The 22,544-nt window shown below is 54.3% G+C and overlaps 1 protein-coding gene across 1 annotated transcript in view; it reads right to left on the bottom strand.

Annotated features, from left to right (window-relative positions):
• The window catches only part of LOC145339626 (autophagy-related protein 2 homolog A-like), a gene marked incomplete at its 5' end in the record, with an annotated part of 62,082 nt that overhangs the window by 25,070 nt on the left and 14,468 nt on the right, over positions 1–22,544 (bottom strand). The window contains 8 exon segments of the mRNA XM_080184135.1: positions 1,484–1,702; positions 3,790–3,875; positions 3,878–3,924; positions 5,534–5,763; positions 12,460–12,659; positions 14,639–14,765; positions 20,599–20,772; positions 21,310–21,392. Of these exon segments, the coding sequence (XP_080040261.1) occupies positions 1,484–1,702; positions 3,790–3,875; positions 3,878–3,924; positions 5,534–5,763; positions 12,460–12,659; positions 14,639–14,765; positions 20,599–20,772; positions 21,310–21,392 (1,166 nt within the window).

The following is a 22,544-nucleotide window of genomic DNA, read 5'->3' as shown; positions in this document are numbered from 1 at the left end:
GGGGGGGCGTTTTAGAACAGAGTTGAGGAGGAACTTCTTCACTCAAAGGGTGGTGAATCTCTGGAATTCTCTACCGTTGAAGTGGTGGAGGCTGCCTCGCTAAATATTTTCAAGAAGCAGGTTGATGGGTTTTTGATAAGAGAGGGGATTAAGGGTTATGGGGAGAGGGCCGGAAAGTGGAACTGAGCCACGACAGATCAGCCATGATCTTATTGAATGGCGGGGCAGGCTCGAAGGGCCAGATGGCCTACTCCTGCTCCTATTTCTTATGTTCTTATGAGAATTTGGTACCCTAACCCGCATGTCTTTCCGACTGTGGGAGGAAACCAGAGCACCCAGAGGAAACCCACGCAGATACGGGGGGGGTGGGGAGGTGCAGACTCTACACGGACAGTGACCCGAGCCAGGAATCGAACCAGGGTCCCGAGGCTGTGAGGCAGCAGTGCTAATCACTGGGCCACCTTATACTTCTTACAGGGGTCTCTGCCTCCACCGCTCTGAGCTCCAGGCTTCCACCACCCTCACATCCCCTCAATCCCCTGCCCCCTTGCTTTAAATCTCTGCCCCCCCGAGATTCATTTCCCCCAAGGGGAAATGTTTCTTCCTGTCTACTCTATCTATGCCCCTCATAATCTAATACAGTCTCCCCTCAGCCTCCCCTTGTTCCAAGGGAAAAACCTCAGCAATGAGGTGCAGGAACAGGCCATTCAGCCAGATCATGGCTCATCCACCCCCTCGCTCCGCCTCCTAACCCCATATCCTGAATCCTTTCTTTGTGAAGCATCTATTGAGCGTGGTCTTGAAGGTATTCGATGATGCAGCCTCCATTACTCTCCAGGTCAGAGAGTTCCACAGAATCAAGACTCTCAGAGAGAGAAACAAAACATCTCCCCCTCTCCATCTCCAATGGGAGACACCACTGTTTTAAACTGTGTCCCCCATAGCTGGTTTCAGCCAAGGTTCTGGATCCAAGTCACTGTGAGTGTGACTGTGCCAAGTGTGTGTGTGTGTGCGCGCGCACGTGAGTCCCTGTGTGTGTGTGGGTGTGTGTCCCTGTGTGCGTGCGGGTGCATGTGTCATGCGTGCGCAAATGTGTGCGCATGTGTGTCCCCCTGTGTGTCTGTGCCCTTGTGTGTGTGTGCGTGTGTGTCCCTGTGCGTGTGTGTCCCTGTGCGTGTGTGTGTGTTTGTCCCTGTGCGTGCATGTGTCCCTGTGTGATTGCGTGCACGCGCTTGCGGATATGGGGGGGGTGTGTGCGCACGTGCGTGCAGGTTGCGCACGTGTGCGTCCGTGCGTCCCTGTGTGCGCGCGCGCGCGTGTCCCTGTTTGAGACTGTGTGTTCCCATGTGAGTCTGTGTGTCCCCCTGTGTGAGTGTGTGTCCCCCTCTGAGCATGTGTCTGTGACAGCGTGTGCGCGCGAGTGCGAGTGTGTGCGAGCCAATGCACGTGTACATGCGTGTACGCAGGTTGCTGTTGGGCCTACCATGTTGGAGTGAGCCCTCCTGGGCATCTTCTCGCTGGTGTACAGATAGAGGAACTTGTTGATCTGGGAGGCGGCCAGGCGATCGCGGATCTCCAGCTCCTGCACGATGAAGACTTGCCGAGCGATGGGCAGCTCTTCCAACTCGGGAAGCCCCAGCTCACCCGGACCTTTCTCAAGCGTGACGCTGGGAGCCGGGTAGGTCTCGTGCTGGAAACTCACCTGGGGAGGGGATCACAGAGACGGGTTCAATAATTATAAAGGAGCACACTCCCACCCTACCTCCCTTCCCGGTTCCCCCAGCACTGACCCTCCGACAGTGCGGCACTCCCTCAGCACTGACCCTCTGACAGTGCGGCGCTCCCTCAGCACTGACCCTCTGACAGTGCGGCACTCCCTCAGCACTGACCCTCCGACAGTGCGGCACTCCCTCAGCACTGACCCTCTGACAGTGCGGCCCTCCCTCAGCACTGACCCTCTGACAGTGCGGCGCTCCCTCAGCACTGACCCTCTGACAGTGCGGCGCTCCCTCAGCACTGACCCTCCGACAGTGCGGCACTCCCTCAGCACTGACCCTCCGACAGTGCGGCACTCCCTCAGCACTGACCCTCCGACAGTGCGGCGCTCCCTCAGCACTGACCCTCCGACAGTGCGGCGCTCCCTCAGCACTGACCCTCCGACAGTGCGGCGCTCCCTCAGCACTGACCCTCCGACAGTGCGGCACTCCCTCAGCACTGACTCTCCGACAGTGCGGCACTCCCTCAGCACTGACCCTCTGACAGTGCGGCACTCCCTCAGCACTGACCCTCCGACAGTGCGGCGCTCCCTCAGCACTGACCCTCTGACAGTGCAGCACTCCCTCAGCACTGACCCTCTGACAGTGCGGCGCTCCCTCAGCACTGACCCTCTGACAGTGCGGCGCTCCCTCAGCACTGACCCTCCGACAGTGCGGCGCTCCCTCAGCACTGACCCTCCGACAGTGCGGCACTCCCTCAGCACTGACCCTCCGACAGTGCGGCGCTCCCTCAGCACTGACCCTCTGACAGTGCGGCACTCCCTCAGCACTGACCCTCTGACAGTGCGGCGCTCCCTCAGCACTGACCCTCTGACAGTGCGGCGCTCCCTCAGCACTGACCCTCCGACAGTGCGGCACTCCCTCAGCACTGACCCTCCGACAGTGCGGCACTCCCTCAGCACTGACCCTCTGACAGTGCGGCGCTCCCTCAGCACTGACCCTCCGACAGTGCGGCACTCCCTCAGCACTGACCCTCCGACAGTGCGGCGCTCCCTCAGCACTGACCCTCTGACAGTGCGGCGCTCCCTCAGCACTGACCCTCCGACAGTGCGGCGCTCCCTCAGCACTGACCCTCTGACAGTGCGGCACTCCCTCAGCACTGACCCTGATCCCGGGAATGGCGGGACTGATTACGAGGAGAGATTGATGAGGTTAGGAGTATTTTCGCTGGAGTTCAGGGGGGGTGGGAATCTCATAGAGACTTATAAAATTCTAACAGGACTGGACAGGATAGATGCAGGGAGGGTGTCCCCGATGGTGGGGGGAATCCAGAACCGGGGGTCTGAGGATTGGGGCTAGACCATTTCGGACGGAGGTGAGGAGACATTTTTTCACCCGGTGAGCCTGTGGAGTTCATTCCCACGGAAAGTAGTTGATGCCAAAACATTGAATGTATTCAAGAGATCGCTGGATATAGCAGTTGGGGTGAACGGGATCAAAGGTTACGGGGAGAAAGCAGGATTAGGCTATTGAGTTGGATGATCAGCCATGATGGTGAGAGCAGGCTCGAAGGGCTGAATGGCCTCCTTCTGCTCCTATCTTCTATGTTCCTGTGGATTACGGGCTCAAAGCTCTGAAGTGGTGGCTCCAGCCTACACCTACCAACCCATCTGCGACCCGTAAGGACATTCTACAAAGGGAGAGCATCGGGGCCTGCTCCGAAGGATTTGGAGTTGTACAGACAGGGTTGTGTTGGGGGGGGGGGGTGCTGATATACAGAGTTGGGAGGAGGGGAGTGGTGAGGGCAATCAGCGAGGACCCGCAGCTGTGGACAGCATGGACAAGTTGGGCCGAAGGGCCCATTAACCTCTACGAGTCAATGAAAGCAGCCCTCCAGCCAAGAAGTGGGCACGCCTCCCCCAGTTGAATAGCTGACCACCTGTCCAGGCAGGAGGATGGACAGTGGTCACGAGGTGGGGGGGGGGGGGGGGGGGGGGGGCTTCAGAGCCCAGGGGGAAAGGGGAAGGGGACTCTGACAGGTGCAGGACTGCCTCCCCCACTGTGGTGGACCTACCTTGGTGAGCTGTATCTCCATGAGGATCTCGTGGTTCCTGCCGTAGCCACCCTGTGTCCTCCACGTGTTCTGCGGCCGGTTGGGAAGGCAGAGCGGGACGGCGAGCTCCGGGCACTCACCGCAGCTGGTTTCATTCTGCAGAGGTCAAAAAATTAGCATCAAAGGACAGGACAAATGCGTCTGCGCCTGGCATCCATGAACAGGGAGGCTGAATGGCCTCCTCCTGTTCCTGCAGAAAAATATATCAGTGGGGCTGAATGGCCGCCTCCTGTTCCTGCAGAAAAATATATCAGTGGGGCTGAATGGCCTCCTCCTGTTCCTGTACCAGACTATTCCAGTGGGGCTGAATGGCCTCCTCCTGTTCCTGTATCAGACTATTCCAGTGGGGCTGAATGGCCTCCTCCTGTTCCTGTATCAGACTATTCCAGTGGGGCTCAATGGCCTCCTCCTTTTCCTGTGCCAGACTATTCCAGTGGGGCTGAATGGCCTCCTCCTGTTCCTGTGCCAGACTATTCCAGTGGGGCTCAATGGCCTCCTCCTGTTCCTGTGCCAGACTATTCCAGTGGGGCTGAATGGCCTCCTCCTGTTCCTGTGCCAGACTATTCCAGTGGGGCTGAATGGCCTCCTCCTGTTCCTGTGCCAGACTATTCCAGTGGGGCTCAATGGCCTCCTCCTGTTCCTGTGCCAGACTATTCCAGTGGGGCTGAATGGCCTCCTCCTGTTCCTGTGCCAGACTATTCCAGTGGGGCTGAATGGCCTCCTCCTTTTCCTGTGCCAGACTATTCCAGTGGGGCTGAATGGCCTCCTCCTGTTCCTGGACCAACCTATTCCAGTGGGGCTGAATGGCCTCCTCCTGTTCCTGTACCAGACTATTCCAGTGGGGCTGAATGGCCTCCTCCTTTTCCTGTACAAGATCGTTTCACTGGGGCTTTGTGCACATTTGCAAACCTGAATATCTCCCCCTTCACAGACAATTAATATTCTCCAGGTCTTAATCAATAGATGTTTTCCTGAAGTAAGGATAACAGAGATATGGGTCACTGGAGCTGGAGCTGGTCATTCAGCCCATCATGCCTATTTCCTGCCATTCTATCAGATCATGTTCCATCAAACTCTCAGTTCCATTAATTTGCCATGGCGAGATATTCCCTTACAGTCCCCAGGGACAATTTAGCATGGCCAATCCACCTAACATGCACATCTTTGGACACTAAGGGACAATTTAGCATGGCCAATCCACCTAACCTGCACATCTTTGGACACTAAGGGGCAATTTAGCATGGCCAATCCACCTAACCTGCACATCTTTGGACACTAAGGGGCAATTTAGCATTGCCAATCCACCTAACCTGCACATCTTTGGACACTAAGGGCAATTTAGCATGGCCAGTCCACCTAACCTGCACATCTTTGGACACTAAGGGGCAATTTAGCATGGCCAGTCCACCTAACCTGCACATCTTTGGACACTAAGGGGCAATTTAGCATGGCCAATCCACCTAACCTGCACATCTTTGGACTGGTGGGAGGAAACAGGAGCACCCGGAGGAAACCCACGCCGACACAGGGAGAATGTGCAAACTCCGCAGACAGTGATGGATTGCTAGAATCCCTACACTGCAGAAGGAGGCCGTTCAGCCCATCGAATCTGAAGGGGGAGGGATAAGGCCACGAAACGAAAGCATGCACCTCCGAGGGCCGAACGCGCTCCGGGACCCTGACCGCCTTCCCGCTGTAGACCTACCTGGGAGAGTGTGCATGCGCGGAGGACGGGCGATGCGGCCCGAAGTCCCTGCCCCCATACAGGTGCCAGACTATGGAGATCTCCCGCAGCATGATGCGGGTGTCGGGGACGGGGAACCTGGCTGGGGCCTTCAGCAGGTCCGTGCTGCCGATGGGCCGGGAGAAGTAGCCATCCTTGATGGAGATGACGCCGCCCGTCAGCCTGGAGACCACCGGCTCACCGTCTTTGGGCTGTGTGTGGGGAGGGGGTGGGTAGAGGGAAGAAAAGACATCAGTAACTTTCTCTCCTGCATGCACAAACCAAGCAGGAAACGCCACAGCAAGACAGCAACACCAGATCCATCCGAGACTCAAATCCTCAATCCGTAGCTCTGACACACAATGTGGGTGGCACAGCGGGTTAGCACCGCTGCCTCACAGCGCCAGGGACCCACGTTCGATTCCTGGCCTCGGATCACTGTCTGTGCAGAGTCCGCACATTCTCCCCGTGTCTGCGTGGGTTTCCTCCGGGTGCTCCGGTTTCCTCCCACAGTCCGAAAGGAGTGCTGATCAGAGTCACAGAGGTTTACAGCATGGAATCAGGCCCTTCGGCCCAACTTGTCCATGCCGCCCTTTCTTTTTAAAACCCCTCAGCTAATCCCAATTGCCGCATTTGGCTCATATCCCTCTATACCCATCGTACCCATGTAACTATCTAAACGGTTTTTAAAAGATAAAATTGTACCCGCCTCTACTACTACCTCTGGCAGCTCGTTCCAGACACTCACCACCCTCTGTGTGAAAAAAATTGCTTCTCTAGACCCTTTTTGTATCTCTCCCCTCTCACCTTAAAACCTATGCCCTCTAGTTCCCCTGACTTTGGGAAAAGATCTTGACTATCTCGCTGATCTGTGCCCCTTGTTATTTTATAGACCTCTATAACGTCACCCCTCTACGCTCCAGAGAAAAAAGTCCCAGTCTATCCAGCCTCCCCTCATAATTCAATCCATCAAGTCCCCGGTAACATCCCAGTAAATCTTTTCTGCACTCTTTCTAGTTTAAGAATATCCTTTCTATAATAGGGTGACCAGAACTGTACACAGTATTCCAAGTGTGGCCTTACCAATGTCTTGTACAACTTCAACAAGACGTCCCAACTCCTGTATTCAATGTTCTGACCGATGAAACCAAGCATGCCAAATGCCTTCTTCACCACTCTGTCCACCTGTGACTCCACTTTCAAGGAGCTATGAACCTGTACCACTCAACCTTTTGGTTCTGTAACTCTCCCCAGTGCCCTACCATTAGCTGAATAAGTCCTGCCCTGGTTCAATCTACCAAAATGCATCACATAAGAAATAGGAGCAGGAGTCGGCCATCTAGCCCTTCGAGCCTGCCCCGCCATTCAATAAGATCATGGCTGATCTGAAGTGGATCAGTTCCACTTTCCCGTTTTCTCCCCATAACCCTTAATTCCCCTGTCTATGTGAAACCTATCTACCCGTGACTTAAATATATTCAGCGAGGTAGCCTCCACCACTTCAACGGGCAGAGAATTCCAGAGATTCACCACCCTTTGAGTGAAGAAGTTCCTCCTCAACTCCGTTCTAAACTGCCCCCCCTTATCTTGAGGCTGTGTCCTCTAGTCCTGCTATCCTTTCTAAGTGGGAAGAATCTCTCTACCTCTACCCTATTCATCCCCTTCATTATCTTATACGTCTCTATAAGATCCCCCCTCAGCCTTCTGAACTCCAACGAGTACAGACCCAGTCTATTTAGTCTCTCTTCATAGGCCAACCCCCTCATCTCCGCTATCAGCCTAGTGAACCTCCTCTGCACTCCCTCCAAGGCCAAAATATCCTTCCGCAAGTGCAGCGACCAAAACTGCACACAGTACTCCAGCTGCAGCCTCACCAGTACCCTGTACAGTTGCAGCAAGACCTCCCTACTTTTATATTCTATCCCCCTCGCTATAAAGGCCAACATCCCATTCGCCTTCCTGACCACCTGCTGACTGGGTTTTTGCGATTCGTGCACAAGGACCCCCAGGTCCCTCTGCACCGTAGCATGCTGCAGCTTTTCGCCTTTTAAATAGTAATCCCTCCTACTATTATTTCTGCCAAAGTGGATAACCTCACACTTGCTAACATTATACTCCATCTGCCAGGTCCTCGCCCACTCGCTCAGCCTATCCAGATCTCTCTGCAGACTTTCCACACCCTCCACGCAATTTACTTTTCCACTCATCGTCATGTCATCAGCAAATTTCGTCACCCTACAGTCAGCCCCCTCCTCCAGATCATCTATTTGTCTAAATTAATCTGCCATTCGTCAGCCCACTGGCCCAATTGATCAAGATCCCGTTGCAATCGGAGATAATCTTCTTCACTGCCCACTATGCCACCAATCTTGGTGTCATCTGCAAACGTACTAACCATGCTTCCTATATTCTCATCCAAATCATTAATACAAATGACAAATAGCAGTGGCCCAGTGATCCCTGAAGCACACCGCTGGTCACAGGCCTCCAGTTTGAAAAACAACCCTCTACAACCACCCTCTGGCTTCTGTGAAGAAGCCAATTTTGTATCCATCAAGGAGTCAATTTTATATCCAAAGTTAGGTGGATTGGCCTTGCTAAACTAAGGGGAAAGCTGGATAACACATGAGGGGGAAAGAAATAGAAGGATATGGGGATGGGGTGTGAGATGAAGAAGGGGGAGAGGGGATGGAGAGGAGGCTCGTGTGGAGCAGATGGGCCGAATGGCCACTTTTTGTGCTGCTGGCTGTGATGCGTTTGGGAGGTTATTGAGATGAATTGGGTTTATCACCATTGACAGGGGAGGGTCTAACAGAGACAAGCCAATTCCACTGCTCCAGTAGTCAGGTCAAGCACTATAGCCCCCTTGGGGGGGGGGGGGTGTCATTTTGTTGACTGTTGCCCTTGTGGAGGCTTGCCACACGTCGGCTGACATTAACACCGCAATGAAGTTACTGTGAAAATACCCTCGTCGCCACACTCTGGCGCCTGCTCGGGTTACACCAAGGGAGAATTTAGCACGGCCAATCTACGGAGTGTGGGAGGAAACCGGAGCACCCGGAGGAAACCCATGCAGACAGGAGGAGAACGTGCAGACTCCACACAGTCAGTGACCCGAGCCGGGAATCGAACCCAGGTCCCTGGCGCTGTGAGGCAGCAGTGCTAAACCACTGTGCCACCATGCCACCCCCTTAGTGTCCAAAGATGCGCAGGTTAGGGTGGATTGTCCATGCTAAATTGCCCCTTAGTGTCCAAAGATGTGCAGGTTAGGTGGATTGGCCATGCTAAATTGCCCCTTAGTGTCCAAAGATGCGCAGGTTAGGGTGGATTGGCCATGCTAAATTGCCCCTTAGTGTCCAAAGATGTGTAGGTTAGGGTGGATTGGCCATGCTAAATTGCCCCTTAGTGTCCAAAGATGTGTAGGTTAGGTGGATTGGCCATGCTAAATTGCCCCTTAGTGTCAAAGATGTACAGGTTAGGTGGATTGGCCATGCTAAATTGCCCCTTAGTGTCCAAAGATGTGTAGGTTAGGGTGGATTGGCCATGCTAAATTGCCCCTTAGTGTCCAAAGATGTGTAGGTTAGGGTGGATTGGCCATGCTAAATTGCCCCTTAGTGTCCAAAAATGTGTAAGTTAGGTGGATTGGCCATGCTAAATTGCCCCTTAGTGTCCAAAGATGTGCAGGTTAGGTGGATTGGCCATGCTAAATTGCCCCTTAGTGTCCAAAGATGTGTAGGTTAGGGTGGATTGGCCATGCTAAATTGCCCCTTAGTGTCAAAGATGTGCAGGTTAGGTGGATTGGCCATGCTAAATTGCCCCTTAGTGTCAAAGATGTGCAGGTTAGGTGGATTGGCCATGCTAAATTGCCCCTTAGTGTCAAAGATGTGCAGGTTAGGTGGATTGGCCATGCTAAATGTGTGGGATTATGGGGATTGGGCGGCGGTGGGGAGGTGGGGGATGGGGATGCGCTTTCAAAGAGTTGGTGCAGACGCAATGGGCCGAATGGCCTCTTTCCGCCCAGGGGATATTCTTATTGAAGTTTTAAGTTACAGAAAAGGCTTAATGGTTTATATCTTAATAGAATTCTCATCAAATGGTAAAAGGAAAAGGAATATTGACGCTTTGACACATAGAGGGAGCGCCCGGCTCTCACACTCAACGTTGTGAGCAGTCAGCACGCGCTTCACTTCACTCGCCCTTGCTTCACGGGCAAATCGCTTCAGCCAAACAGGCAGGAAAAATAAACTACGTGGACAGAGATCAGCAGGGTGGCACGGGGGTTAGCACTGCTGCCTCACAGCGCCAGGGACCCCGGTTCGATTCCCAGCTCGGGTCACTGTCTGTGTGGAGTCTGCATGTTCGCCCTCCGGGTGATCCAGTTTCCTCCCACATTCTGAAAGATGTGCGGGTTGGTTGCATTGGCCATGCTAAATTCTCCCTTGGTGTACCTGAACAGGTGCTGTAGTGTGGTGATTAGGAGTTTTTCACAGTAACTTCATTCTAGTGTTAATGCAAGCCTACTTGTGACACAAATAAACTGAAAACTTGAAATTAAGGGGCAATTTAGCATGGCCAATCCACCCAACCCGCACATCTTTGGACACTAAGGGGCAATTTAGCATGGCCAATTCACCCTAACCTGCACATCTTTGGACATTAAGGGGTAATTTAGCATGGCCAATCCACCCAACCCGCACATCTTTGGACACTAAGGGGCAATTTAGCATGGCCAATCCACCTAACCTGCACATCTTTGGACACTAAGGGGCAATTTAGCATGGCCAATCCACCTAACCTACACATCTTTGGGCTCTAAGGGGCAATTTAGCATGGCCAATCCACCTAACCTGCACATCTTTGGACATTAAGGGGTAATTTAGCATGGCCAATCCACCTAACCTGCACATCTTTGGACACTAAGGGGCAATTTAGCATGGCCAATCCACCCTAACCTGCACATCTTTGGACACTAAGGGGCAATTTAGCATGGCCAATCCACCTAACCTACACATCTTTGGGCTCTAAGGGGCAATTTAGCATGGCCAATCCACCTAACCTACACATCTTTGGGCTCTAAGGGGCAATTTAGCATGGCCAATCCACCTAACCTAACAATGTCTGTTGTGGGAAAAATGCTCGAATCCGTCATCAAAGAAGAAATAGCGAGGCACCTTGAGAAGAATTGCTCGATAGAGCAGACGCAGCACGGATTCGTTAAGGGGAGGTCGTGTCTGATGAATTTATTGGAATTCTACGAGGATGTGTCTAGTGCGGTGGATAGAGGGGAACCGGTGGATGTGGTGTTTCCCGATTTTCAGAAGGCCTTTGATAAGGTGCCGCACAAAAGGTTGCTTCAGAAGGTTAGGGTACTCGGAGTTGGCGGTAAGGTGTTAGCGTAGATAGAGGATTGGTTGTCTAATAGGAGGCAGAGAGTTGGTATCAATGGGTGCTATTCTGATTGGCAGTTGGTGACTAGTGGAGTGCCGCAGGGATCAGTGCTGGGGACTCAGCTATTTACCATTTATATAGATAATCTGGAGGAGGGGGCTGAGTGTAGAGTGTCAAAATTTGCTGATGACACAAAGATGAGTGGAAAAGCAAATTGTGCGGTGGGTGTGGAAAGTCTGCAGAAGGATCTAGATAGGCTGAGCGAGTGGGCGAGGACCTGGCAGATGGAGTACAATGTTAGCAAGTGTGAGGTTATCCACTTTGACAGGAATAATAGTAGGAGGAATTACTATTTAAAGGGCGAAAAACTGCAGCAGGCGATGGTGCAGAGGGACCTGGGGGTCCTTGTGCATGAGTCGCAAAAACCCAGTCTGCAGACGCAGCAGGTGGTCAGGAAGGCGAATGGGATGCTGGCCTTTATAGCGAGGGGGATTGAATATAAAAGCAGGGAGGTCTTGCTGCAACTGTACAGGGCACCGGTGAGGCCGCAGCTGGAGTAGTGTGCGCAGTTTTGGTCACCACACTTGCGCAAAGATATTTTGGCCTTGGAGGGAGTGCAGAGGAGGTTCACTAGGCTGATACCGGAGATGAGGGGGTTAGACTACGAAGAGAGGCTGAATAGACTGGGTTTGTACTCGTTGGAGTTTAGAAGGATGAAGGGGGATCTTACAGAGACGTGTAAGATAATGAAGGGGTTGGACAAGATAGAGGTAGAGAGATTCTTCCCGCTCAGAAAGGACAGCAGGACTAGAGGGCACAGCCTCGAGATAAGTGGGGGGGGACAGTTTAGAACAGAGTTGAGGAGGAACTTCACTCAAAGGGTGGTGAATCTCTGGAATTCTCTGCCTGTTGAGGCTACCTCGCTAAATAGATTTAAGACACAGGTAGATAGGTTTTTGGTAGGCAAGGGAATTAAGGGTTATGGGAAGAAAGCGGGAAAGTGGAACTGAGCCACTTCAGATCAGCCATGATCTTATTGAATGGCAGGACAGGCTCAAAGGGCGAGATGGCCTACTCCTGCTCCTATTTCTTATGTTCTTATGTTCTAACCTACACATCTTTGGACGTTGAGGGACAATTTAGCATGGCCAATCTACCTAACCTGTACATCTCTGGGCACTAAGGGGCAATTTAGCATGGCCAGTCCACCTAATCTGCACATCTTTGGACACTAACGGGCAATTTAGCATGGCCAATCCACTTAATCTGCACCACTTTTGGACAGTGGGAGGAAACCCACGCAGACACAGAGAGAATGTGCAGACTCCGCACAGACAGTGACCCAAGCAGGGAATCGAACCCGGGTCCCTGGGGCTGAGAGGCAGCAGTGCCACCTTGCCTCCTGTTGGACATGAACCTGGGGTTGTGAGACGACTTACTATGCCCACCACAGTCCAATGCCGGCATCTCCACCTCAATGTGTTACTCAGAGTAATCCCATATGTGGCTGGCAGCCTTACCGGAATGCCCATGCCGGGAGCATCCAGGATACAGAAGTCATCGTTATCGGTGGAGTCACTCCCCGCCTCGCTGCCCTCGGAGGGAAACACGTCCAGCCTCTCCAGCGCCGACGGGGGTTGGGAGGGTGCCTTCTCCTGGTTATTCTCGCCTGGGAATAGGTAGACAGACACGGGGGAGTCCTGACGGAGCAAGGGCAGCCCTGCTTCGGAGAAGGGATCAAAATTAGCAGAGGAACAGAGGGGAAAATATTACAAATACTAAAACAGGAGCAGGGAATCCTGGGTTGGTTCTTTGAAAGAGACACCTGCACGCAAACTGCCTTGCTTGCGTGTGTTCGTACGCAAACCACCCCACTTGTGTGCCTTCGTACCCAAATTGGCTCGGTCGTGAAAGTTCGTACGCAAACTGGCAGGCGCGCGCGCGCACGTACAACCTGGCGCGCGCGCGCACGTACAACCTGGCGCGCGCGCGCACGTACAACCTGGCGCACACGTACAAACTGGCGCGCGCGCGCACGTACAAACTGGCGCGCGCGCGCACGTACAAACTGGCGCGCGCGCACACGTACAAACTGGCGCGCGCGCACACGTACAAACTGGCGCGCGCGCACACGTACAAACTGGCACGCGCGCACACGTACAAACTGGCACGCGCGCACACGTACAAACTGGCACGCGCGCACACGTACAAACTGGCACGCGCGCACACGTACAAACTGGCACGCGCGCACACGTACAAACTGGCACGCGCGCACACGTACAAACTGGCACGCGCGCACACGTACAAACTGGCACGCGCGCACAAGTACAAACTGGCACGCACGCACAAGTACAAACTGGCGCACACACACAGTACAAACTGGCGCACACACAGTACAAACTGGCGCGCACACAGTACAAACTGGCACACACACAAAGTACAAACTGGCACACACACAAAGTACAAACTGGCACACACACAAAGTACAAACTGGCACACACACAAAGTACAAACTGGCACACACACACACGTACAAACTGGCACACACACGTACAAACTGGCACACACACACGTACAAACTGGCACACACACACGTACAAACTGGCACACACACACGTACAAACTGGCACACACACGTACAAACTGGCACACACACACGTACAAACTGGCACACACACGTACAAACTGGCACACACACGTACAAACTGGCACACGTACAAACTGGCACACACACGTACAAACTGGCACACACACGTACAAACTGGCACACACACGTACAAACTGGCACACACACGTACAAACTGGCACGCGCGCACAAGTACAATCTGGCACGCGCGCACAAGTACAATCTGGCACGCGCGCACAAGTACAAACTGGCGCGCACACACAGTACAAACTGGCGCACACACACAGTACAAACTGGCGCACACACACAGTACAAACTGGCGCACACACAAAGTACAAACTGGCACACACACAGTACAAACTGGCACACACACAAAGTACAAACTGGCACACACACACACGTACAAACTGGCACACACACACGTACAAACTGGCACACACACACACGTACAAACTGGTACACACACACACGTACAAACTGGCACACACACACGTACAAACTGGCACACACACACACACGTACAAACTGGCACACACACACACACGTACAAACTGGCACACACACACACACGTACAAACTGGCACACACACACACACGTACAAACTGGCACACACACACACACGTACAAACTGGCACACACACACACGTACAAACTGGCACACACACACACGTACAAACTGGCACACACACACACACGTACAAACTGGCACACACACGTACAAACTGGCACACACACGTACAAACTGGCACACACACGTACAAACTGGCACACACACGTACAAACTGGCACACACACATACAAACTGGCACACACACATACAAACTGGCACACACACATACAAACTGGCACACACACATACAAACTGGCACACACACATACAAACTGGCACACACACATACAAACTGGCACACACACATACAAACTGGCACACACACATACAAACTGGCACACACACATACAAACTGGCACACACACATACAAACTGGCACACACACACACGTACAAACTGGCAGGCGCACAGCCCATGCCCTCCCCTTACACACTGTCGTGCCTACAGCCTGTCTACAATCACCTGCTCCGTCCGTCGAGTCCCGCCGGTTGCGCTCAGTGTCGATGAGAGCGTCGGTCAGATCGCCCTGGTTTATCTCGGCCGTCTCGGCGGGGAGACGAGGCGGGACGGGGGGCGCGGTCTCCGGCAGCTGTGGGTGGGAGCCAGAAGGAAGAGGAGTTAGTCTGGGTCCCGAGGCGATTACCCCTCCTCTGCCTGGGCTGGGGGGGAAAGACCTTCTACTGTCCGTTCCCTAACCGCACGTCCGCATTGATCCACTTCAGACGGGGACGGGGGAAACGTTCTCTCTCTCAGACGGTGGAGAGTCTCTGGGCCTTTCTTTCTCAGGGGGAGGCACGAGCAGAGACTTTGAATATTTCTAAGGCGGAGGTGAAGAGGTTCTTGATTAAGTGGGGGGGGGGGGGGAGGTGAAAGGTTATCAGGGGTTAGGCGGGGAATGTGGGCTTGAGGTTCCAATCAGATTAGCCACTGAATGAGGAGGGGGCAGGCCTGGAGGGGCCGAGTGGCCTTCGGTTCAGAAGAGATCAAAAATCGGACGGCACAAGGAGACGCCACGAGCTTGGTCGAAGAGGCAGGTTTTGTGAGGAGCGCCTGAAGGGAGAGGGCGGAGAGGTGGAGACAGGAAAATTCCAAACCCATCTGGTTCCCTTTAGGGAAAGGAATCTGCTGTCCTCACCCCGGTCTGGCCTACATGTGACTCCAGAGCCACGGCAACATGGTTCACTCTCCAAGGGGCAGCTAGGGATGGGCAATAAATGCTGGTCCAGCCAGCCACGCCCGTGTCCCAGGAATGGATAAAACAAACGTTAAGTGGACTGGCCGTGCAAAATTGTCCAAAGATGCAGAGGTTCGAGGGATTAGCGGGTAAACATGTAGGGGTACAGCCTGGGTGGGATTATGGTCGGTGAAGACTCGATGGGGCAAATTCCCTCTTTCTGCACATTGGGGCTTCTATGATTCTATGAAGATGTGTAGGTTAGGGTGGATTGGCCATGCTAAATTGCCCCTTAGTGTCCAAAGATGTCCGGGTTAGGTGGATTGGCCATGCTAAATTGCCCCTTAGTGTCCAAAGATGTGTAGGTTAGGTGGATTGGCCATGCTAAATTGCCCCTTAGTGTCCAAAGATGTGTAGGTTAGGTGGATTGGCCATGCTAAATTGCCCCTTTATGTCCAAAGATGTGCGGGTTAGGTGGATTGGCCATGCTAAATTGCCCCTTAGTGTCCAAAGATGTGCAGGTTAGGGTGGATTGGCCATGCTAAATTGTCCCTTAGTGTCCAAAGATGTGTAGGTTAGGTGGATTGGCCATGCTAAATGGCCCCTTTATGTCCAAAGATGTACAGGTTAGGTGGATTGGCCATGCTAAATTGACCCTTGGTGTCCAAAGATGTCAATTGAAATCGTCCGAGTGCCGGGGCGGGACTAGCTAGGGTAAATACGTGAGGTGACGAGGATCGGGGCTGGGTGGGATTGTGGTGGGTGCTGACTCGATGGGCTGAACGGCCTCCCTTCTGCACTGCTGGCATTGTGTGAGAGGAGCCTCACCTTTGCTCACTTGTTCTATGGAGGCCCCTGTTGACACAGCTTGTGGGCTTTGCGGCATTCTGCAGGCGTGTGCAGCGTGGAAGCAACAGAAAGGAAAGCTGCGAGTCACGGGGTTATTTTTGCTGCAAGTGAGGTGCTGATGAAAGACTCCCCCACCCCACCCCACACCGAGCAGAGCCCACATCCTGGTACCACACAGGTAGCGGGCTCTTCTGAGAAGCGGACAGCATGATCATGCAAGATAGAAAGGTAGATAAACAGGCTGGAGCTCGCCTGCTGGAACATTAGTGGAACCAATCTGCAGCAGCACCACCACAAACCCAGAATTCTTGCATCGAACTCAGCAACTCGTGGGTTCAAACTACCACCCCCTGCAGAGATTTCAGCTTCTCCTTCAGCGCCTCCCTCAGCACTGACCCTCTGACAGTGCGGCACTCCCTCAGCACTGACCCTCTGACAGTGCGGCGCTCCCTCAGCACGGACCCTCTGACAGTGCGGCACTCCCTCAGCACCGACCCTCTGACAGTGCGGCACTCCCTCAGCACTGACCCTCTGACAGTGCGGCACTCCCTCAGCACTGACCCTCTGACAGTGCGGCGCTCCCTCAGCACTGACCCTCTGACAGTGCGGCACTCCCTCAGCACTGACCCTCTGACAGTGCGGCACTCCCTCAGCACTGACCCTCTGACAGTGCGGCGCTCCCTCAGCACTGACCCTCTGACAGTGCGGCACTCCCTCAGCACTGACCCTCCGACAGTGCGGCACTCCCTCAGCACCGACCCTCTGACAGTGCGGCGCTCCCTCAGCACTGACCCTCTGACAGTGCGGCACTCCCTCAGCACTGACCCTCTGACAGTGCGGCGCTCCCTCAGCACTGACCCTCTGACAGTGCGGCACTCCCTCAGCACTGACCCTCTGACAGTGCGGCGCTCCCTCAGCACTGACCCTCTGACAGTGCGGCACTCCCTCAGCACTGACCCTCTGACAGTGCGGCACTCCCTCAGCACTGACCCTCCGACAGTGCGGCACTCCCTCAGCACCGACCCTCTGACAGTGCGGCGCTCCCTCAGCACTGACCCTCTGACAGTGCGGCACTCCCTCAGCACTGACCCTCTGACAGTGCGGCACTCCCTCAGCACTGACCCTCTGACAGTGCGGCGCTCCCTCAGCACTGACCCTCTGACAGTGCGGCACTCCCTCAGCACTGACCCTCTGACAGTGCGGCGCTCCCTCAGCACTGACCCTCTGACAGTGCGGCACTCCCTCAGCACTGACCCTCTGACAGTGCGGCACTCCCTCAGCACTGACCCTCTGACAGTGCGGCACTCCCTCAGCACTGACCCTCTGACAGTGCAGCACTCCCTCAGCGAGAGTGTTAGAGGCCCCAGTCTCTGGTATGAGTCTCAAATACAGAACTTTCCAACACAGAGGCTCGTAAAGGACAGTTGTACCCACGCACAGGACAAAGGCCGGTATTTTGAGAATATAACATTCCTTTCATTGGCGAGGCGGTGATTTTCCCGTCTCCTCGAGCGTGGCTGACAATGGCTCCATTCTTCCCATTGTGTGTCTGGTATGGCCTCGCATCGCAGGCGGAGGAGCGAGCAACGTGACGATCACGTGTTGGAAATGGCCAACTATGGCTGGTCACATGATGGAAAAGGCCAGAGATGCTCTCCTACGGTGCCGCTCTGGTTAACAGGAGGGGGGAGTGGTCGGTAAACTGTGAACCGGACTATCTGGAGTTACTAGGTTCAGTTCTGGGCCCCTCGGGGGAGGAGAGACAGGGCCCCAGCCCCTCAGGGGAGGAGAGACCGGGCCCCAGCCCCTCAGGGGAGGATAAACTTGTCCTCTTGGAGCAGGTTGGATGAGGAGATGCAGCCTGGAACCACGAGACCAACCTTGGGGACTAAAGGGTTACATACAAAATGGAAACTAGAAGTAGGAGGAGGCCATTTGGCCCTTCCAGCCCTGCTCCCCCATTCACTTTGATCATCGCTGATCATTAAATTCACATTCCTGATCCCCCGCCACTTCCCCCAATATCCGGAGAAGTGCGGAGAAGTGTGAGGTAATCCATTTCGGTAGGAATAACAGATGTGTTGAGTATAGGGCTAACGGGAGGACTTTGAATAGAGTGGAGGAGCAGAGGGATCTAGGTGTATGTGTACATAGATCCCTGAAAGTTGGGAATCAAGTAGATAAGGTTGTTAAGAAGGCATACGGTGTCTTGGCGTTTATTGGTAGGGGGATTGAATTTAGGAGTCGCAGCGTCATGTTGCAACTGTACACAACTCTGGTGCGGCCGCACTTGGAGTACTGTGTGCAGTTCTGGTCCCCACATTACAGGAAGGATGTGGAGGCTTTGGAGAGGGTGCAGAGGAGGTTTACCAGGATGTTGCCTGGTATGCAGGGGAGATCCTATGAGGAGAGACTGAGGGATTTGGGGTTGTTTTCACTGGAAAGAAGGCGGCTAAGAGGGGATCTTATAGAAACATATAAGATGATTAGAGGTTTAGATAGGGTGGATGGTGATAGCCTGTTTCCTCGGATGGAGAAATCTAGCACGAGGGGGCATGGCTTTAAATTAAGGGGGGGTAGTTATAGGACGGATGTCAGGGGCAGGTTCTTTACCCAGAGGGTGGTGAGGGACTGGAATGCCCTGCCTGCTGCAGTTGTAAATGCGCCTAGTTTGGGGGCGTTTAAGAGATTGGTGGATAGGTTTATGGACGAAAAAGGAGTGGTTTAGATTAGTGGGTCAATGTTTTTTTTTAGAAATAAGACTGGTCGGCGCAACATTGTGGGCCGAAGGGCCTGTTCCGCGCTGTAATGTTCTATGTTCTATGTTCTATCCCTCGATCCCTTTAGCCCCCAGAGCGATATCTAATTCCTTCCTGAAATCACACAACGTTTTGACCTCAACTACTTTCTGTGGGAGTGAATCCCACCGCTCTCTGGGTGACGGAATCTCTCCTCACCTCAGTCCTAAAAGGTTCACCCCTTATCCTCAAACTATGACCTCCCCCCTCCACCCCTCTCCACAGTTACGAGGCAGATCACATGGACCCGAGTTGGAGAAGACTAAGTTGGGGGGAAAGGGATGATAGACTCGGGGGTGCGGGGGGGGGGGGGGGGGGGGGTTTAAGATTCGAGAGATGAGGAGAATGTGCTGTTGACACACACACACAGGGAGTTGTGATCTGGAAGGAACTGCCTGAAAGGATGGTGGAAGCTGGGATGTTCAAAAGAGGGGAGCAGTTGAAAGTCACAAGTAAGGCTTGCATTGACGCTGCAATGAAGTTGCTGTCAAAGTCCCCTGTCTTCACTGCGGTGCCTGTTCGGGTTACGCTGAGGGAGAGTTTTAGCACGGCCAATGCCCCTAACCAGCACCTCTTTCGGACTGTGGGAGGAAACCCCACGCAGACACGGGGAGAATGTGCAGACTCCACACTGACAGTGACCCTGAGCCGGGATTCGAACCCCAGGGTCCCTGGCGGCGTGAGGCAGCAGCGCTAACCCACTGTGCCACCCCAGAGAAACAGGGGTAAAAGGTTGCAGCACTTTGCGGGGATGGGGGAGCGTCTTGAATTGGGTCGTTCTTTGAAGGAGGATGGAGAGGATTGGCGGGGGAGGGCCGAATGGCCTCACTCTGCGCCGTGTGACTCTCTCAGGTACAGTCAGCGGCAGAGATGAGAAGTTGGGTGATGGTTGATTGAAACTGAAACGTACATTTACAAAGATGTAATACACCGATAACCACACAATGTTCCATAGCGAACCAGCCAATGAAGTACCTTTGCGCAGTCACTGTGCGGTAATGTAGAAACTCAAACTGTACACAGCAGGATCCCACACACAGTTCTGCGATCGAGGCTCAGTTATCAGTCTCCACTTAATGGAGGGACGGATGTTTGGCCAAAGGACACTGGGAAGATACCCCACGCCACTGCTCCCCATAGTGGCCAGGAGATCATTCACACCCAACCCCAAAGGGTATGACAACCGTCTCAACGGAAATACTTCCAGAAGTGCAGCCCTCCCTCAGCACTGACCCTCTGACAGTGCGGCACTCCCTCAGCACTGACCCTCTGACAGTGCGGCGCTCCCTCAGCACTGACCCTCTGACAGTGCGGCACTCCCTCAGCACTGACCCTCTGACAGTGCGGCACTCCCTCAGCACTGACCCTCTGACAGTGCGGCACTCCCTCAGCACTGACCCTCTGACAGTGCGGCACTCCCTCAGCACTGGCACCAGGGGGTGTCAGCCTGGATTGTGAGCCAGTAGGTGAGGAACCCACAACCCTTCGATTCAGAATCCGCGCCAAGGGCAACCAACTGGGCCAGCTGTGACGGACAGCCCAGGGAGAATCCCGGGAGAGGTACTGCCTGGCTAGCCCGCAGTGCAGGAGGACACTTTCACCTACTGTAACTTCTGGCCTGCGATCTCCGTTGGGCTGTCCTGCTTGGGTGGGGGGTGGAGGTCTCCGCTGTTCACTATGTACTGGACAAGGTTGACCAGGGTGGCGCACGAATCAGAACATGTGTGAACGTGCACCACATTGTTGGAGCACCGCAGCTCAAACAGCGGCTGGGCCTGGCCAGGGGAGAGAATGATCCCACGTGAGTGAGCGTCTGCTGCAACAAAATCCCAGCATCTCACCCACCCTGCCGCGACCCCAAAACACCCACCGCCACGCTGGAACACACACATACAAAACACAGATAGACACAAACAACCACATTCACAAACATGTACAGATAAACACACATATACACACTAATACAGGGACACACAGACGCGCCCCACACACACACACACAGGCGCGCCCCACACACACAGGCGCGCCCCACACACACACACAAACACAGACAAGCACACACATACACCTATAGATACAATACACACACAGACACAAACACAGACATGCATACACAATCACACACACACAGACACACATATATACACACAGACATACATGCACATGTAGGCACACTCAGTCAAACACACACACGCAAAGTAGGGGGAGCAAACGTAAACAGAATATCTGAGGGGCTGAATCAGGGCGAGTGTGCAGACAGAGGGAGGGAGAGGGGGACAGGGGTGTTTATTTACTCAGGTTCAGCGTCTCACCAGCTTTCCCCCCGCCTCTCCTTTCCAGGTGGTGATGACCAGTTCCAGCAGATCCACGTCGAGCACACAGACATATAGTGGATCTGGACAGCGGGGGGGGGAGAGGAGACAGGCTGTTAGACAGGGAGTCGGCACGGAGCCACGGGACAGGGAGGGAGGGAGACAGGGAGGGAGGGAGACAGGGTGGGAGGGAGACAGGCAGGGAGGGAGACAGGGAGAGAGGGAGGACAGGGAGAGAGGGAGGGAGACAGGGAGCGAGGGAGGGAGACAGGGAGCGAGGGAGGGAGACAGGGAGGGAGGGAGGGAGACAGGGAGGGAGGGAGGGAGACAGGGAGGGAGGGAGACAGGGAGGGAGGGGTGGGGGGAGAGAGGGGCACCAGGGAGGGAGGGAGAGAGGAGGGGGAGGGAGGGAGAGAGAGAAAAGAGGGACCAGAGAGGGAGGAGGAGAGAGAGGGGTGGGTGGAAGGCCAGCGAGGGAGGGTGGGAGGCGGCGAGGGGGCAAGGCTGACAAGGGAGGGGGTGAGGTGGGGCCAATAAGTGGGCGGGGGGAAGGTTGCTGGTGAGGGAGGGGTCGTGATGGGGTGGGGTCAGGGCCAGGTGAGGAAGGGAAGGGGGGGAGCAGCAAGGGAGGGGCTGGCGAGGGAGGGGTGTCGGCCGGGGGTGGGGTCAGCGAGGGAGGGACAGGTATGGGTCCAGGACAGCAGCGGAGGCAGAGGGTTAGGAGATAGGGAGGGAGTAAGGGTGGAGGGAACATGAGTACAAACCGGCGAGGGAGAGCGAGTGGGGTGAAGTGACAGTCGGTGACCACATCGCGGACAGTAATCACAGTTCAGAGTTAGCATTACCATGGAAAAGGACAGAGATAAAGCAGGAATACACGTTTCCATACAATCCCTACCCCCCGAGAGCCCACGCATTCAACTCCTTTCGACACTAAGGGGCAATTCAGCACGGCCAAGCCAACTTAATCTTAGGGCTGTGGGAGGAAACCGGAGCACCCGGAGGAAACCCACGCAGACACGGGGAGAATGTGCAGACTCCACACAGCCGGTGACCCGAGCCGGGAATCGAACCCGGGTCCCCTGGCGCTGTGAGGCAGCAGTGCTAACCCGCTGTGCCAGCCCAGAGAGGGGGTTCACAAGAACGTGAGCAGGGTGAGAAAAGTGAGAAGTTGGGGTTATTTTCCTGGGAATAAAAAAAGAACATAACATAAGAAATAGGAGCAGGAGTAGGCC

The sequence above is a fragment of the Carcharhinus amblyrhynchos genome, unplaced genomic scaffold (genome assembly GCF_965287045.1).
Source record: "Carcharhinus amblyrhynchos unplaced genomic scaffold, sCarAmb.v2.hapA chromosome_575, whole genome shotgun sequence".
In the NCBI taxonomy this organism is placed as follows: domain Eukaryota; kingdom Metazoa; phylum Chordata; class Chondrichthyes; order Carcharhiniformes; family Carcharhinidae; genus Carcharhinus; species Carcharhinus amblyrhynchos.
This window is presented reverse-complemented; position numbering and strand designations above follow the sequence as displayed.